Consider the following 18391-nt stretch of genomic DNA (forward strand, 5'->3'; position numbering starts at 1 on the left):
TAGGGACAAAAATAGCCCAAAAATTTAAGTAATTTTTCTGACAATACCAATGAATAATATTTTTTGCTTTAATGAAAAATATTACGTATGAGAATTGTAGTTTTTATTGCCAATAAAAAAATTACAATTGACAATAAAATAAAAAATTGGAAGTGTAAAAAATAAATAAAATCAATTATGAATTTGAGAATTTAAAAATTCGCCATTTTTGAGCTTAAATATTTACTACATAGCAAATAGCTAGAGACTTGCGAAAAATATTCTAGATTCCCTCAACTTTCTACTTTACAATTGTGTACAGAAATAAGAAAAAAATAACTTTAGGTAGTCAGGAAAAATTATTTTCTTTATGGGACACGGGTGTTCCAATCGTATTGCATTTGTTTATTTGACTAACACACAAATCTAAATTTAATTTATTGTGAATTTCGCGAGAAAAATAAAGCGCATAGCGGGATAGTTACACTGAGAGAAATCCGAAAAAGTCAAAATAACATTCCGGAAATGTTAATTTTACCCTGCAGTATTGATCCGCGGTGTAAATATTACCCTTTTTAGGTGTATTGTGGGTTAAAGTTGTCCTTCTTTCATGTTGATTTTACCCTTAAAAGGTGTTAAATTAACATTAAAAAATGTTGATATATTTTTACACCCAAAAAGTGTTAAAGTTATGACGAAGAAAAGTTAATCACAGCCTCTTTTTTTCTCAGTGTATGCAATATATTTGAGAAAAAGATGTAAATTTCGATTTCATTAAATTTCTTGATCTGAAAGGTATAAGGAAAAATTGGAAAATGATCAAATTATTTTAAATCAAACAAAATCAATCAAAATTCTAAAAATAATAATATTTTTGAGTTTTCCATTTTACTCTCCCCCTTAGTTTGCTATAATCATTTGTATGATGCATATGCTCTTTTGTTCAAGTCTTAGATCAGTACAGGGTTCAACATTAAATTGAAATTTTCTTCAGGGAAATCTTTTTATGGTGAGCATTTTCTAAATCAACATTGCATTGTTTGAATTGATGTTGTTGAAAATTCTTAAGAATTGTTTTAAGCTATTTATGGACTGTATACAATCCGCCCATACCCAATTGGCATGGCTTTTAATTAAACTTTCCGTGGCCGTGCATCGTTCTGTTGTATTTGTGAATGAAGAGTTGCCTCTTGCATTTGGAAGAGATCAGTCTGATACTCTGGATTACTACAGAATTGAGCAGTTTTTTTTTTATTATTGGATAGATTAGACAGAGATAGTAGTTCTCGGAGAGTGTGTGGCTTTTGTGATTCTTTCTCCTAAGCACAATATTTTGCAAACAAATCTCTTCAACAAGTACTTCTCGCAGCAGCACAGAGAGCGAGAAGGTGATCTAAATATAATTTTCATGAGATCAACCATGTCAGTCTGCTTGGCTAACGTGAGGTGCAAGCCAGCTGATGAATTTCCTCCTGCGAAAGTGCAATTTGCCAGACTGGTGACAAAAAAAAATTATCAAGTCAAATAGTGAAGCAAATATGATAAAATGTGATTAATGATTTATGTGAATTTAGGTGGAAGAAATTTTTTGTCGTGCATCTGTGTGTCTGTTTGTTAAGTGTGTTACGCAACGAAGTGGATGTGAAAGAATTTATTTAAAAATCAACTCAGAAGAGGCCCACAAGGTGTATTTTAATCAGTGACAACATTAGCATAATATCCAGTTAGACCAAGACAAGGCAGCGGCTATTGTTAATTTTTTTATAATTTACGTTTAAAATTTTCGGTAAGTTGAATTTAATTTAAATTTTGAATTAAAGATGGAAAAGAATACAATAAACCTGGCAAGAAAACAAATTTCTTCAAGGCTGATTGGCTGTCCAAAAAATGATTTAAATATCTTACTAACAACTTGTTGCTCAAATTGGAATACAAACTTAGTTTTTTTTTTGGTAAAAATGACTGAAGCACAAAAAATGCGAAGAAAAAATTCATCAAAAATTGCGATGTCTCGAGAGCTTGGGAATAAGTATCTCAAGCCCAGATTTCTGTTGAACTTGGACGTGGTCCAATTAATGCTTCCACTAATCGGCAGTTGCGCGACTGTGTGACGCTGCCCGAATTGATTGAGCCGGAGCATGTCTCTGTCATCACTTCTGGTCAGCACGGGGTACATGGGCTTATCCTGTGCCCTGGCACAGACAGCCCGCAAACTCTCCGGACGGGTGGTCAAGGAGGGTCTGGTACAGGAGTTATTCTTGGAAGCAATTGCAGCTGCTGAACTCTGTGCATGTTGTTTCGAATTAATTATTGGTGAGTTCCTGACCAGAAGCTTGGGAAGCTTCTTTTAAATCAAGCTTGAATTTCTGCCCTTTTTTTAGTTGCCGACAATTTCGGAGTGGCCACATATGCCATTTTCCTGTTCCTCCTGACAATCTGGTGGGCACAAGTTTGGGGTGATGCCACAGCATGTCCCTATACTCATATGGAAGACATGGTGGAGGGAAAGACGTCACCGAGAAATGTAGCTCTCAAGACGTGGGCTCAACTTATGGGAGGATGCTGTGTATTTCGTTTCGTGCAAGTAATAAGAGCCGTTGGCTATTAATTACATTTATTCGCAGTCATCTTATTAAATTCTTAGGTTCTCTGGTGGCTGGAACTGGCGTCCACTCATGAGGGAAGAGCTTTTGCTGAATGCACAGCAGATCTTCAGGTAAGTTCTATAATTTACGCATTATTTAAAATCTATAACCTTGAGGGAAATCCGAAAAAATTAAAATAACATTCCGGAAATGTTAATTTTACCCTGCAGTATTGATCCGAAATCGATGTAAATAGTATGCTTTTTAGGTGTATTAGGGGTTAAAGTTACCCTTTTTCATGTTAATTTTACCCTTAAAAAGGTGTAAAATCAACATTAAGAAATGTTGATATATTTTTACACCTAAAAAGTGTTAAAGTTGTGAGGACAAACAGTTAATCGCATCCCCATTTTTTTCTCAGTGAAGTAATGCCTAAAAATATTTTAAACATTATAATATTTGTACCATAATCAAAACCGTAAATTTGATTAGTAGGTAATTAAATGGCAATAATATTTCAAGAGCCAGTCTTAAGTCACACATTTCCTGAAAAAATAGGTTTGATTCATTAAAAGATTATGGAAAAAAATATTAAGTGTTCGAACCCAAAGTATGTGCGATGCCTGAAAGCCTTCCCCTTTCCTAAAATGTTCAGCATTTAAATAAAACTTTTTTCTAGTAAAGGAAATTCAAGTTTTTATCAGTAAAACTAAAAAAAAATAATAAACCTAAGAAATTCTGTAGAACAGAGAGTTAACGAGATTGTCCTACTTGAAACATAAAAAAAATTAATTAGTGTAATTAGACTTTACTTTTCAACATTTTTTCGGTTGTACTTAAAACTGAGCCAATGTATTTTGCATTGAATCAGTCGAATGAAATATGTTAAAATATCAATAATTTAAAATATTTCTGATACTTTTTATGCCAAAAAATGTATAATAGCGTTTGGTGGACAATTCAGATAATAAAATTTATTTAAAGCAATTTTATTTTGTGTATATTGTTCTTAAAATCTCAGATTATGAAAGTTTAGGTCAAATATTACACAAAAATCTTCTGAAATATCCCCTAGTAAAGTATTGAAATTCCTTTTGCTAATTATTTATAAGAATATGCAGACCAACGCGATTTTTTCCATTGAACTTCATCTCTATCGGTAGTGTACGTACAAAGACGAAAGGACGGACGGTGCCCGAAAGGTGAATATTCGGTCAATGTTCTAACAAAAATATTTTTTTAATCTTTTTTTAATTAGTCTTTTTATACCCAATGCTGAACATTTTATGCATTTCAATAAATCAACGCTTAGTATTGTACGGTATTAAAGTGGCAAACACTTGATATTATTGTGCCAAGTTTTTCTCATCGGGCTCTTTTCAAGTTACAAGGAAGTTTTGTGTATTTTTGTACAGCGTTTCATTCAATTTGCGTGTGACCAAATGCATCAATTTAATACTGATAACTGAAATCAACATTGAAGAAGACAATATTTCAAGTATAAGTTGTTAGTTTCTTTATTAATTGATCTTAACAGTTGAAAGACTGAAGCTGAATTTTTCGTCAATTTTCTTTTTACTGCTTGAACTGCACAGAGAGAGTATAAATCTGATAAATTTTCGTAGTAAATTATGTAGCAGGATAACATTAAAGTCCAGTTAGCATCGAATAGCTATTGCAAGGAGTTCTGTGAAGCTCTTAGTAACCAGTAAGAATACGATTTTCAATTAACTTTTCCGAATTTACCACATAAAAAAATCTTAAACTTGTCATATGACATTGTCATACTATTACAGAATTCCCCCACTGAAACCACTTTTCTCAATATCATGATATCTCAATACTCTGTTTGTCCGTCTGACCATCAGGCTGTTGTTGACAGCTGTGGAGGCTAAACGGTTACAGATAGGGACATTGAACCTTCGGGAAATTCTCATAAATCCACTCAAAGACCGTTAACTTGCCTCTCATTTTTCTTTTATCCCTCGTCATCCCTTACAATACCATTTTTTATATTTTAGAGGTTGCCTAGCCTAGGGAAACATTTTGTCCATAGACGAAAACATCCTTGGATCGTTTGTAATACCAATTTTTCAAGGTCAAAGTTGACGAGGCTCAAGATAGCGTATTTATCATTTAAATGTGGCCATATTTGAGTTTATTTGACAGGCCTTAGAAATTCTAATAAGTATGAATCGGTTCCAGTTGGTTACAAACCGGTAATAAACTGGTTATGCACCTATATCTATTTTTTTTTAATTTTTCTATATCTTTTAAGTTTTCCTGAGCAACTTTTTGAATAAATAAATCTATCAAGCATTTTGCAAAACCTGGGACTTTATACATTTATTGAAAAAAAAAACTTTGAATGTTTGAATATAAACAATAACAAATTCGATTATACTTACGTGAAGAGAATTTTCTTGGCTTTAATTTTCTATTAAAAGAAGACAAAATAGTTTTCATTTAATTCTTATTAAAAAAAACTAAAACACGAATATTGAGACGAGCACAAACTTTTAAAAACTATTTTTAAAAAAAAATCGTCTTAAAAAGCCGGAGATACTAAGGAAATTTAGAAAATTGAGTCCTTATTAGGCTTATTAGGTACAAAAAAAGGTCTTAATTGAAGGCGTTACTATTTTATTTACAATTTTTTTAAACTGTATTCATAGCCGATTTAAATGAAATTTTATTAATAAATAAAATGAATAAAATGTATATATTTTTATGGTATATCGTACAAAGATTTAAAACATGAATTTCTCATCCAAAAACAGTTTTGACAGTTTAAAAAGAAATTTGAAAAAAAATCATAGAAAAATTGTTTCCGATTTTAAAAAACTAAATTAAAAATTAATGGCAGAAAGCGCACAAATACTTTATTATATCCTAAAATTCAAAATAGGAGATTAAGGCTTTTTGCGAAAATACTTTTGTTTTGTAAAATGTTATAGTAAAAACTTTATCTAAGTCTAAGAGAAACAATTTTCGAAAAAAACCCAGCCTTGCAATATTGACTGTTTCTCTTTTCTTTTCAAAAACGAAAATTCTGTTCTAATAAATTTTAAGGACAAAAGACACCTAATTACAAATTATATTTAATATTCAAGATTTTTTTCTAAGGAATCAAAAAAAGCACAAGCTCGCGTGGGGGTGAGGAAATTTAGAAACTTATTGCTTAGAGGCCTAGGCCCTAGACACACTTCGAATTAAGCCTAGAGACGCCCTAAGGTAATTATAATCAATGATTACATTTCCATAAATTTCTGACTAATCCGTCTCTCGACTTAAGCTCGGAAATGGTTTAATTAGTAGAAAACTGATAAAAATTTAGTCAAATTTTTACTTTGATTATTATTACTACGTGAAACTGTCTCACGGCTTTAGTTGTAAGTGTGTCTAGGGTATTACTTTTCCGTAATTATATTTAGTTAAAAATTATTTATAAATTTCTACAGTTTGTAATATATACGTAATTTATCTCTTTTCTCTTTCCAAATTTAATTTATATGCTTATTACACTGTTTTATTTTCGTTTCGAACACTGATTTTATCATAATTCATTTAAGATTTAAGGCGTAAGGAAACACTGAATTGACAAAATATAATTTTTTTAAAGAAGATTTGAAATCACAAGCAATTAATTTATTTTCTGATAGAGAGAAACACTGAGATGTGCTCAGAAAAATATATTTCGTAAATGTTTGTGAATTCCTACTGGGGACTTACGAGATGCTCGTAAATCGTATAACTCACGAAAAAGTTCGTAAAAGTTTGTACTTTTTCACAAACATTGTTCCTAAGACCATTAGGGGGAGGTGGGGCTACTTTGAGGTGTGAGGGTACATTGATTATACGATTTTCTCAAATATTTCTAAAGGGAACTGGGCTTTAGCGTAATATAAGTTTAATAGGCTAAACAATCGTAGATATAAATAAAATAATTGTAAGGACCAGCTTCCTTCAAAAATATGCGAAAAAAATCGTATATTAATATAATCCCACAGCTCAAAATAGCCCCACTTCCCCCTACTTGACGAGCATTTTATAGTCTTTTACAAACAATTTCTCGTTCGTAAAATTTTGCCAGATAAACAAAAATGTACGACCAAGTGATTATGTTACGAACAATGTTTGTGAAAAAGTTCAATACTTTACGAACTTCTTAGGTTTAGTAATAAGCGAAAAAATCTTAGGGGGAAGTGGGGAACCTTTGAAAGTCGGTCACTTTAAAATTGGGATTTTTCTCTTATGTTTTAGTGGAACTGAGCCATATCATAATGTAATTTAGCTTCTCAATCTGTTTGTGCCCTGAATTATATCACGATAAGGCTCAATTTTGTTTAAAAATAGGCGACAATCCCAAATTCAAATCTGCCCCATTTTCAAAGGTGCCCCACTTCCCTCTACATCAATTTAGCTTTAAAATTACGTCTTCTTTTGAGCACGTGTGATTATAAAAAGAATCACACATAAAAAGGAATATTAAAATATTATCTCATGTAATAAGTATTCTAATTTTAGAAAATATTTCTATTTTTGGTAATTTAAATAAACTTTTTTTCAGAGTTCTATAAAACTTTTATTGCTTAATACTTCGTTTAACTGTGTTATCACATTTGCACATTAAAATTTTAATATGATTCACATTAATTGTCGCTGGTGAGAGTCCAAATGTGTAATTTGTGTGTTTGAATCATTTTATATTCAAAATTTGATCTATTTGTTGATAAAAAGGTAGACTTGACCCGCAAAATTTGATATAAATTGATTTAAAGCATTAATGCGAAAAATTAATGCGATTTTCTCTTTAATTTTTTAATGTGAAAAATATTTATGCTTTTGATAAATTTAAACTTATTTTTGCAGGCCAAGTCCATTTCTTTATCAATAAATAGAAAAACCCCAAATATTAAGTGACTCAAAGACACAAATAACATACAGTGCCGGACAAAATTGTACCAATGTTTCAAAATTCTCTATAAAGGATTTAATATCTCAAGATCTAATTTATATTTTGACTGAAACTTCTTTTTCTTAGATTGTTCTATTATAAAGCTACAAATTGTGCCTTATTAGAATTTTTTAGGAGACGGACTAATATTTTTGTAAAGCCTTTTAAAAAAAGGATGCATTGGTACAATTTTGTCACTTGTACCTAAACTCTACTTTTTGTTCTAAAATTTTATTTTATGAACTATTTACGTAAAAAGGAATTTAATATAATCACTTCCGGCTGTTTTTAATGCATTTTGCATGAACACTTCCGGATTTTTTTTTTACTTACAAACTAAGTAATGGTAAAGTAAAGTGTGTCAATAACAGATTTTTGTCCAACAAAATGGCTGCAAAACATGACGTAGGCCATATCACAGAGATTAGACTACGTATCTAGACGTGATCCAGTGGTAGAACTATCAAATCCGGAATAAAGTCACGGTTTTTTTTTACCATTTATTATAGTGTTTGGGCGAAAAAACGCGTTCGGCGAGGTCTAAACTGTTAGCTAGCCTTTCAAACTAATCAAAATCGATATCCTAAGCAACATCAGCTTCAGGGCATGATAACTAAGCCATGAATTACCCGGCTGAATAGCCTATATACCCTGTATAGGCAAAAAGCAGCGAAATTATTTATAAAGATTTTACGAACTGATGTAGTGTCATAAAGTTTAATACCAAAATCAGACTATAGGGCTGTAAGACCATTGAAATATTTAATATAGTGCGAAAATATGTAAAATAACCACCTGGGATCGAAAAGATATTGAAAAATCTTAAGAAATGTCGGTTTAATTGACGAATTGTAAAAGTAGTTGAAAACTGTTTTAGTTTCTTTTACATTTCGTTCTCTTTCTCTGCTTTACCGGTCATTCAGCCAAGTATTTTATGATTCATTTATCATGCCCTAAAGCTGATGTTCCTTAGGATATCGATTTTGATTAGTTTGAAAGGCTAGTCAACAGCTTAGACCTTGCCCAATGCGATTTTTTCGCCCAAATACTATAATAAATGGTAATAAACTGTGATTGGAGTCCGGATTTGATAGTCCTACCACTAGATCACGCCTTAATACGTAGTCTGATCTCTCTGATAAGGCCTACGTCACGTTTTGCAGCCATTTTGTTGGACAAAAATCCGTTATTGACACACTTTTTCATATAAGAGCGTATTTTACTCAAATAATACCATTACTTAGTTTGTAAGTAAAAAAAAATCCGGAAGTGTTCAAGCAAAATGCATTAATAACAGCCGGAAGTGATTATATTAAATTCCTTTTTACGTAAATAGTTCATAAAATAAAATTTTAGAACAAAAATAGCGTTTAGGTACAAGTGACAAAATTGTACCAATGCATCCTTTTTTTAAAGGGCTCTACAAAAATATTAGCCCTTCTCCTAAAAATTCTAATAAGGCACGATTTGTAGCTTTGCAATAATGCTCTCTAAGACAAAAAAATTTCAGTTAAAATATAAATTAGATCTTGAGATATTAAATCCTTTATAGAGAATTTTGAAACATTGGTACAATTTTGTCCGGCACTGTATTTGGATGCTCACAAGCGACAATTAATGTGAATCACATTAAAATTTTAATGTGCAAGTGTGATAACGCCGTAAAGTCTGGCTAATTTTTTTCTTCAGGTCAATCCATACCTTGGAGCTATAATTGAGGGTATTGCAACTCTTCTCTGTCGTCTGGCATCCAAGTCCCTGAGTGAGCTGGGCCCCAAACATGCTCCATTGATTGATTCCTTCATCGGAACGAGCCTCGTTGTGGCCGGTAATGAAAGTGTTTGCCTCCGGACATTAACCGTTCAGTCTTGACGGGAGCTCAAAAGTTGTTTCTAAAATTTTAGCATTCAACTTCTCCGGAGGATACTTCAATCCCGTCCTGGCTACGGCACTCAAATGGGGCTGTTCTGGACACACCAACATTGAGCACATAATTGTGTATTGGATTGGATCCTGTGGAGGAGCACTGATGTCTGTGCCAGTATTCAAACTACCCACTGTACGCAATCTCCTGGTGGGAGACACCAAAGCCAAAGAAGAGTAACCAAGGAATACCCAAAATGCCTTAAAAAAAAATTCTTGGGAAGATCCAGAAAAGAATACTCGAAAATTTTTATGAATTTTTATTACATGTTCCCGGAGACAATAAATTTCTCATTGTAATTGCAGCAATAATTTTAAATAAAAATTAAATTATTTTCACTGTTACAGAGTTGTTGGGATTTCTGGATGTCGCGCCAGTGATCGAGCAGTGAGATTGGGTTGTTGTAGAAAAATCCATGGTTGGACTTTGTATTGTTACGTTATTTCCCCTCCGATCGCAATTTTCTCTCTCTTTCGACTTGTTTTGGCTCGATATGTACACTGGCTGTTGAGCTTATTGAATCTCATTGGGTTCTTCTATTGTCCAACAAGTTCTTGCGCGTAAAATAATTCTTATCAAAATGTTTGTAGAATTTGATTGATAAGAAAGTTGAATTAAAATCCTCAATTGGACAGACAAATTGTAAATCAGCGAGGTTTTTGTCTTGAGAGATAAAAGCACCAATATATACGGCACTACCGATAAATATCGCGCATACGGCCGAACCATTGCCCCGCAATCAACAGTTGCGTTTGCGCCGTTCTCTCTTGTTCCCAATATCTTTCGTGCAATAAAATTCAGTCTGTCATTCCAACTCAGTGAAAGAAGCCCGTAATTTTCTGTATTTCTTGTTTTAATTTTGTGAATTATTTTAATCAAATATTTTTTCCTTAATTCAATTGTGCTCAGTAGTTACCTGAAAACTATGGCCCTCCTATCACAGGTGAATATATCGTCAAAATTTAAGTAATTTATGATAAGATTTATCGCCAATCAGCATTAACAGTTAATCCAGGAAAATCCACCTTGATTTTCAAATTGATCTTGGATTTATTGATGTCTGGGATCTCCGGGAATGATTTATTGATTTTGCGATCAATTTTATTTAGAAAAAGATTGAGACGAGGCTCGATCAAAGTTCTATAATTCTTTTTTTTTTAATGTCTAGCTTTCTCGCCAATTAAATCGTGTGGGAAGGAGGACCTTTGTACCCTCGGTCAGTGCAAGATGGGCATCCGGTGGATTCTCCATGGCTCTCACAGATGAGCAGAGAGAGATGCAGGAACTTGCTCGAAAGTTCTCACGAGAAGAAATTATGCCCAAAGCTGCCCATCATGATAGAACTGGCGAATTTCCCTGGGAAATTGTCAAAAAAGCCCACTCCCTGGGTCTCATGAATCCCCACATCCCTCAAGAGGTTGGTGGTCTGGAACTACCACTCTACGATAGTTGTTTGGTAACCGAAGAATTCTCCTACGGTTGCTCAGGCATCGGCTTGGCACTGGAAGGAACGGGTTTGGGAGTAAGTTTACCAGAATTTCCAACCAGCTTGCCCTCGAGACTAAAACAAGGCTTTCTTCACAGCAAATGCCAGTGATCACTTTTGGCAGCACAGAGCAGAAAAAGAAATACTTGGGACGCCTTGTGGAGGAACCTCTTCTTGCAGCATACTGCGTGACTGAGCCATCTGCTGGATCCGACGTCAATGGTAATTATACCAAATGAAATCTTAAAACTTCTCCTGATCTCCCTAATCTTTGAAGTCTCTGGCAGAATAGTCATAATACGATTGGAAGTTTTGAAACGCTTCTCGATATCAAATTTAAAATTTTCCGCGATTGATTAATTTTTACTGAATTCTTGTTGATAAACAAAGCATCGCGCAGAGGGTGTTCCAGAATCTTCATTAGACTTTGTGTTCGCTGAACTGTAGAAAATATCTTAGAAGTTTAAATCATTGAACAACCTTGAAGAGAACACTCTTCATTAACCCTTCCTTACAGACATTCATTGAACAATTTAAACAGATTAGTTCCTAATTAAAAACACAAACTATTAAAAATTGCAATAAAACTATTTTTAAAATTAATGGGACAATAATAGAAAATTTATTTTATATGAAAATTGTTTTGAAGCCAGTGATAAGCTTTGATAAGTTTAGTAAGGCAGCCTAGTGAGTTCTTGTAACTTAAAGTTAATTCAATTTTAGAAGTTAGAAGAGCATAAATCAAGGTTATACATTTAGTTTAATACGATTTTAACGATTCTACTGCTCGAACTCAGAAAAGAGTAGGGTAAGTGTGCCAAATTCCGGCCAGCTTGCAATTCCGGCCACGGTTTTTATTCCTCGAATTTCCATGAATTTTTAGTTTTTATATAATCTAGAGATTATGCAATGCAAAAGAAAAATAGAAAATGAAATTTCGACAAACGAGATGACATGAGGGCAAAAATCTATGAGAATGAAGGTGGCCGAAATAGGCCACCAATGCAATGCTCTGTCTACATTTTTATTCATTTTAAAATGTATTAAGAATGATTTTAGAGAAAATAAAGACGATAAATTGTCAACAAGTTTCCAAGCAATACTCCTTAAGAAAAACGAATAAAAAAATCAGTGTGTATTAAAAATATTACATTTCAAGTTTCAGACTTTTGCGCTTGCATGCAACTATGCCGAAATTTGACACACTTACCCTATATGAATATGAACGATCTGCCTTTTTTAACTTATCACTAGAGCTTAAATCCCTTAAACCGTAAAGGACATCGACTTTCGGTCTCCAGTAAAAGGTCAAGCTTGGCCTAAGCTTTCTCAATTATTTTCGTATGTTTTGTAGGTAGCCCAAATCTACATTTCGTATATTCCAAACATACTCATAACCGGAAAATTGTCCATTTTGAATTATTTAAGAGATCAATATATTCAATCACTCTGGAGGGATTATTTTTTAACCGATTTGTTTAAATTTGGATTCTATTGAAAGGTCCTGAAATTTCCAACTCGGCTGAATCGGTTCCAAGTCCCAATCAGTAATATTTCGGTAAAGTATCAGTAATTGATCTTTATCTTAAATGTTTTTTTTAACTTTACTAAATTCATGTTCTTTTTTATTTATTTTGGAAAATGTCTACTCTGAAAAATAGATTTTATTGAGACTTATAACCCTTATAACTAAGTTTTTTCTTAAATTTTCTAGGACCTCTTCTGTTTCAAGGTTTTCAATTTTTTTGAATTTCAAAAATATCTAATTAAATCTTATCTGAGCCAATGCACTCCATAGGGTTATGCTCTAGATACACTTACGACTTAAGCCGAAGGACGGCTTAATGTAATTATAATCGAAATAATGGTTTGACTAAATTCCTATCAGATTACCACTAAATAAGCCGTTTCTCGGCTTAAGCCTAGAGACGGATTACTCAAACTAATGGAAATGTAATCTGATCATTATTTTGATTATAATTACACAGAAACAAATATTTTGTAAAAATGTTCGTAAATGTTTGTGAATTCCAATGGGGGAGTTACGAAATGCTCGTAAAACGTAAACCCACAAACATGTTCGTATAAGTTTGTACTTTTTCACAAACATTGTTCATGACACACACAAAAAATGTTCGTAAAATTTTGTCATTTGTTCGTAAATGTTTGTTTTCCTGTCGAACATTTTACGAACATTTACGAACAAGTGACAACATTTTTTGTGTGTTTACGAACATTTACGAACAAATGTTTGTATAAGTGCAAAAAATGTTTACAAAAGTGCAAAAAATACAAACTTTTACGAACTTGTTTGTGGGTTATACGATTCACGAGCATTTTGTAACTCCCCCATACGCAGAAAAAAATATTTTGTAAAAATGATAATACATAATATAAACATAAATAATAATAATAATAATCTTGAAAAAACATCTTTTTAGCAAAGTTTTCTTGTTAAAGTAACAAAACTGTTTTGTCAGAGTAGTCGAGAATTGCGTCCATCCATAGTTGTCAATAACCACTATTCATTCCTTTTTCCGATTTTTAAAAATCAAACACTTTTGTCTATTTTTAAGGCGAAAATGATTAATTTTGCTTTGCTTCATCGTAAAAAGTGGAAGTACCAAATTACACTTTTTTTTTTAAAGAATTTTCAACTTTGTGATGGGGTACTGGTGGAATATGAACAAGTTTAATCGATACACTGAGAAAAAAAAGGGGGTGCGATTAACTTTTTTTCCTCGTAACTTTAACACTTTTTAGGTGTAAAAATATATCAACATTTTTTAATGTTAATTTTACACCTTTTTAAGGGTAAAATTCACATGAAAAAGGGTAACTTTAACCCCTAATATACCTAAAAGGGTAATATTTACACCGATATTGGATCAATATTGCAGGGTAAAATTAGCATTTCCGGAATGTTATTTTAACTTTTTCGGATTTCTCTCAGTGTAGTAATCGCGGTACGTATTCAAAAACTTAATGCGAAGAAAAATTCACATGGAGATCTATCTCGTGAGTTGCGATATATCCCGCAAAATTAGAACGTTTTGCTATCTTTTTTGTACATAAAGTGGAGCTAAAACTCAAGTTTATTCAATTTGAATTAAAATTATTCCAAGGTAGTTTGGAATGAGTTCATACAAGCTTATCACTGTAGATGTAGATTATAGTAAATAGCTTGAATACAGATAGAGGTAGATGGTCTTCCTCAAAGTTATAAAGCTGTAAATTTTAATACGTTCTTGCGTTTTTATAACAATTTATCGTGAAGTAATATGGGACATACCAAATGTTTTATTTGAGCTCCCATACAACCTCTGAGAGACTTCTAATCAGTCCATTTTTATATAAAATTTACCGTTTTACAACTTTACCGAATATTATTTTTCTCTATCTCGACTGGAAATGTACTGTTCAAGCTATTTTATTAAAGTTGATTATGTGGAAGCTTTGAAAAGTACCTGGGCAAATATTGCCATCATAGGGTATTTTGCAATAATTTGATTCGCTTTATTACCTGCTTTTATGAATGGAAAAAATATCCAATTGTCATACATTGATAGGAAATTTACTCCTTTACAACTTTATTGAACATAAGTTTTCTTTATCTCATCGATAAATGAGCTTTTCGAAATATTTTCCAAGATCTCTTTTTGTCTAAGAAAGTTTATTCGCGGGTTAATAAAAAGTAAAAAAGAAAGGCGAAGTGGAGCCCAGTTACGTCTTTTTCGCTTTTCCACTCTCGTCCTTTAAATGTTAAGTCGAGAAACGGCTTAGTGAAAAACTAATGGAAATTTAGTCAAACCATTAGTTTGATTATAATTACGGTAAGCCGTCTCTCGGCTTAAATCGTAAGTGTGTCTAGGGCATTAAGACGCTCGCCACTATTTTCAAATAATGATTTTGCATGGTCCTTGATAGTTTCCCTCTTTTGCAGGTATTAAAACGAAAGCTGAGAAAAAGGGCGATGAGTACATTATCAATGGTCAAAAGATGTGGATCACGAATGGTGGAGTAGCAAATTGGTATTTTGTCCTTGCCAGATCGGATCCAAACCCTAAAACGCCTGCTGGCAAAGCCTTTACAGCTTTCATTGTGGATCGAGATACTCCTGGAGTAACTCCTGGCCGCAAAGAACTCAACATGGGTCAGAGATGTTCTGACACTCGTGGAGTCACATTTGAGGATGTTCGAGTGCCAAAAGAGAACGTCCTGATTGGCGAAGGAGCAGGATTCAAAGTTGCAATGGGCACTTTTGATGCTACCCGACCAATAGTAGCAGCAGGAGCAGTTGGATTGGCCCAGAGAGCCCTCGATGAGGCCACAAAGTATTCCCTGGAAAGGAAGACTTTTGGTGTTCCTATTGCCTTCCACCAGGCTGTGGCCTTTATGCTTGCAGACATGGCAATTGGCGTGGAAACTGGACGACAAGCCTGGATGAGAGCAGCGTATGAAGTAGACATTAAGAGTCCCAAAAAATCCTTCTACGCATCAATTGCCAAGTGCTACGCATCCGATATGGCCAATCGCGTGGCAACAGATGCTGTTCAGATTTTCGGCGGGAATGGCTTCAATACTGAATATCCAGTGGAAAAACTTATGAGGGATGCCAAGATCTATCAGATTTACGAAGGAACGTCACAAATTCAGAGACTGGTCATCTCCAGGGAGATGCTCGAAGCCGCAAAGCGAATGAATAAGTAATGCAATTGTATAAGTTTTTTTTATAATGTATTAAATAATTTTGTGAGTGGGTTGAACGTCCTGTGAAATGTGTCTTTTTTTATCCCTTACCTCCCGAGGTGTTACCACATTTTCGCCAATTAAAATGTGTACACAATTTACATTGATTGGAAAGTTAAACTTGGCACCCTTGGCCCGCAAAATTTGGCATGTTTTCTTATTTCAAAAAATAAGAATCGTATCAATTTTTCGCATGAACGACCGTTTTTTTATCAATTCAGTAACGAATTACTGAACTTTGTAAGATTATATTTCAAAGAGATACATGTAGATGATTGTTATCCGTTCCAGGCGCTCCAGGTCTAGAGACTAAACGGTAAGAGATATCGGCTTTAGATTTTCGTTAACCCCTCCTAGACATAGAAACGTTTAGTTTTATCCGATTCTTGAACTGATTTCAAATATTAGAAAATAAATTTCGAGTTCAAAGATGGTTTCGATATTAAGCAAACAGGTTTTATTATTACTATTATTTTTTGTTTATAAGGGTTTCATCTATAAAATTATTATCCCGCTACAGTAATTGCATATTTTGAGTATCTTAGAAAAAAAAACCTTTAATTTGGGCCGGTTGACACCTGAGAAGTTGAATAATCATGAATAAAAGTAGCGTTTACAACAAAAGTATCGTAATGATAAGATCGTAATGTTCTAAATAGACTAACGTCTTAAGCCAAGAAACGGTTTAGTCAGAAGCTGATGGAAATGTCTAATCATTATTTTGATTTTAATTACGTTCAGCTGCCTTTGAGCTTAATGGCCTCTACACACTAGGAAAAATTTCTTTAAAAAGTGCATTTTTAAAGAAAATTTCCCCTATCTTGTAGGTGTAGGTAGAAACGTCAGATTTTCTTTTAAAAGGCAATTTTTGACGGAAATTGTTTCTAGTGTGTAGACACCATAAGTCGTAGGTGTGACATTCAAGGATCTCAAATTGGCTAAATCATTTCATGGTGGTCTAGTCTAGATTTTTTTTTTCAAAAATGCATTTTATGCAATGGGGAGATATTAGAGTCGGAAGTAGTGTACAGCTGAAAATGAAGTGCTTGGAAGTCTTCGGAAGTGGGAGTACTCAAATATAAAGTCTTTTCTGTCTAATTCCGTATTCTTCAAACTACGTTATTTTTAATTCAAGCGACAGTATAATTTGGAAAGGTTTGTTGAAATTTTCAAGTTCGGTTATGACAATGAAATTTATTATAGCTTGATTTGTGTCGTAATTTTTCCGAGAAAATATTCAGTTGAATAATGATTTTCCTGAATTTTTACAGGAATTTCAAATTCATATAGTTGCTAACCAAATGACATAGCTATGCAATTGACTGTGAATCAATTTGATATAATTTTTATTTCTAATTTATCGTAAATATGTATGTATTAGGTGATTGTATAAATTCGTGGGACTTTTTCGCGAATATCGTTAAGGGGTATCCCATAGGTTAACTCCACCAATTTTTGTTTACCTTTTCGCAAATACTGGAAAGCTTTTAGTGTTTTCAATCTCTTCAATGCCAAAAATATTCGTCAAAAAGTTCGATTTGTGGTTTTGAGGGTTTTTATAAAATGTGGAACAAAAGGTGCATTTGTAATATTTAATTTTAAACTAATTTTGGAAAGATCTATCTGATGGACTTCCATTAAAAAAAAACATTTTGGAGGTTTATTTAAATCGTGTCCTTGCTCTCTAAAGTCTATCTCGATCTATCCTTCGAAATATCAATTCCATTTTAAACAGTCTCTAATATTAATGGCAATATTGTGAGTATCCTAGTGAATGAAAATTTGTGGATAACAATTAAAGAGCTTGTTAAGATGTTGGAAAACAATACTTAGACCGTATTTTGCTATTTAGAAAAGCCTGGATATGTTTAGAAGCTCGACATAAATGGGTGCCACATTCTTTCACTGAAAGGAATAAGGGGAAATTATAAAAAGTGAAGATACGTCTGAAGTGCTGAATTAATTGTTGCACTCGTACTTTTAGACTCTTGTAGACTTTACAGCACAGTTTCAATAATTACATGTGACAATACATTTTTTTAGATACTCTATTTTCCAAAAGTAGCTTCACTGGTATCTTAGGAAAATTCAACATATGTTGATACCCCTTCGTAAAACTAAGATAATATTAAAAAATGCAAGAATATCTGGCGCTAGAAATTCAAAATACTTGGAAAATGGTAAAAATGTGTTTCGTTAATTTTTTTTTAAGTTTTACTAACTAATTAGGGTAAATGTCCTAATTCAAAACCTTTTCCGGACGCTTTAACATTGACAGAAGAATCAACACATTAAGTTCATATTTTTTCTGAAGAGAATTACATAAATTTGCTCCTTGACTCTTCTACTCTAGAATGTTACTGTTTAGTAAACATTTTTTTAGATATAATTTGAAAACTTCTTAAATACAAGAATAATACGCGAGTGTAAAATGTTTCTATTGGAAACAAATTAATCCAAATAGAGACAAGGGAAAATTTCTAATTGGAGACAAACAGTGTAAGTGAAACCGCGACGAAAGGCTTCCAAAACCTTTTTGAGTTGCTTTTGAGGGCTGAATTTGTTCTTATTCTTGGTTATTTTCTCTTTTCCCATCTAAAACAGTAACAAAATCTCTCCAAAAAAAATCATATTTCCGGGGTTTCCTATTGAAGCATTTGCAGACATTTCAGAAAAACCCTTTTTGTTGACGAAATAGGTAATTATTTCAT

At 32.9% G+C, this 18391-nt stretch overlaps 2 protein-coding genes across 3 annotated transcripts; both read left to right on the forward strand.

The window, feature by feature from the left end:
- The first annotated feature begins 1122 nt into the window (after positions 1–1122).
- LOC129809584 (aquaporin-11) lies at positions 1123–9789 on the forward strand. 2 transcript variants are annotated; one of them, XM_055859530.1, is made up of 6 exons: positions 1123–1765; positions 2075–2292; positions 2361–2563; positions 2624–2695; positions 9211–9349; positions 9426–9789. In XM_055859530.1, the coding sequence occupies exons 2-6, from the start codon at positions 2118–2120 to the stop codon at positions 9623–9625; spliced, it is 789 nt and encodes a 262-aa protein (XP_055715505.1). In that variant the 5' UTR covers positions 1123–1765; positions 2075–2117; the 3' UTR covers positions 9626–9789. The 2 variants fall into 2 exon arrangements, with proteins under 2 accessions (XP_055715505.1, XP_055715504.1); XM_055859529.1 differs by having other exon boundaries at positions 1139–1765; positions 9408–9789.
- A 50-nt stretch (positions 9790–9839) lies between these two features.
- Positions 9840–15709, forward strand: LOC129809583 (medium-chain specific acyl-CoA dehydrogenase, mitochondrial-like). Its single transcript, XM_055859528.1, has 4 exons — positions 9840–10388; positions 10614–10967; positions 11030–11153; positions 14875–15709. The coding sequence occupies exons 1-4, from the start codon at positions 10371–10373 to the stop codon at positions 15639–15641; spliced, it is 1263 nt and encodes a 420-aa protein (XP_055715503.1). The 5' UTR covers positions 9840–10370; the 3' UTR covers positions 15642–15709.
- The last annotated feature ends 2682 nt before the right edge of the window (positions 15710–18391 follow it).

Source organism: Phlebotomus papatasi, chromosome 1, assembly GCF_024763615.1.
Source record: "Phlebotomus papatasi isolate M1 chromosome 1, Ppap_2.1, whole genome shotgun sequence".
In the NCBI taxonomy this organism is placed as follows: Eukaryota; Metazoa; Arthropoda; class Insecta; order Diptera; family Psychodidae; genus Phlebotomus; species Phlebotomus papatasi.

Coding starts and splice junctions, on each gene's coding strand:
- LOC129809584 (XM_055859529.1), top strand. CDS start 2,118: ATGTCTCTGTCATCACTTCTGGTCAGCACGGGGTACATGGGCTTATCC. Junction 2,293..2,360: donor TTGTTTCGAATTAATTATTG/GTGAGTTCCTGA, acceptor CCCTTTTTTTAG/TTGCCGACAATTTCGGAGTG. Junction 2,564..2,623: donor GTGTATTTCGTTTCGTGCAA/GTAATAAGAGCC, acceptor TTAAATTCTTAG/GTTCTCTGGTGGCTGGAACT.
- LOC129809583 (XM_055859528.1), top strand. Junction 10,968..11,029: donor TGGAAGGAACGGGTTTGGGA/GTAAGTTTACCA, acceptor CTTTCTTCACAG/CAAATGCCAGTGATCACTTT. Junction 11,154..14,874: donor TGCTGGATCCGACGTCAATG/GTAATTATACCA, acceptor CCTCTTTTGCAG/GTATTAAAACGAAAGCTGAG.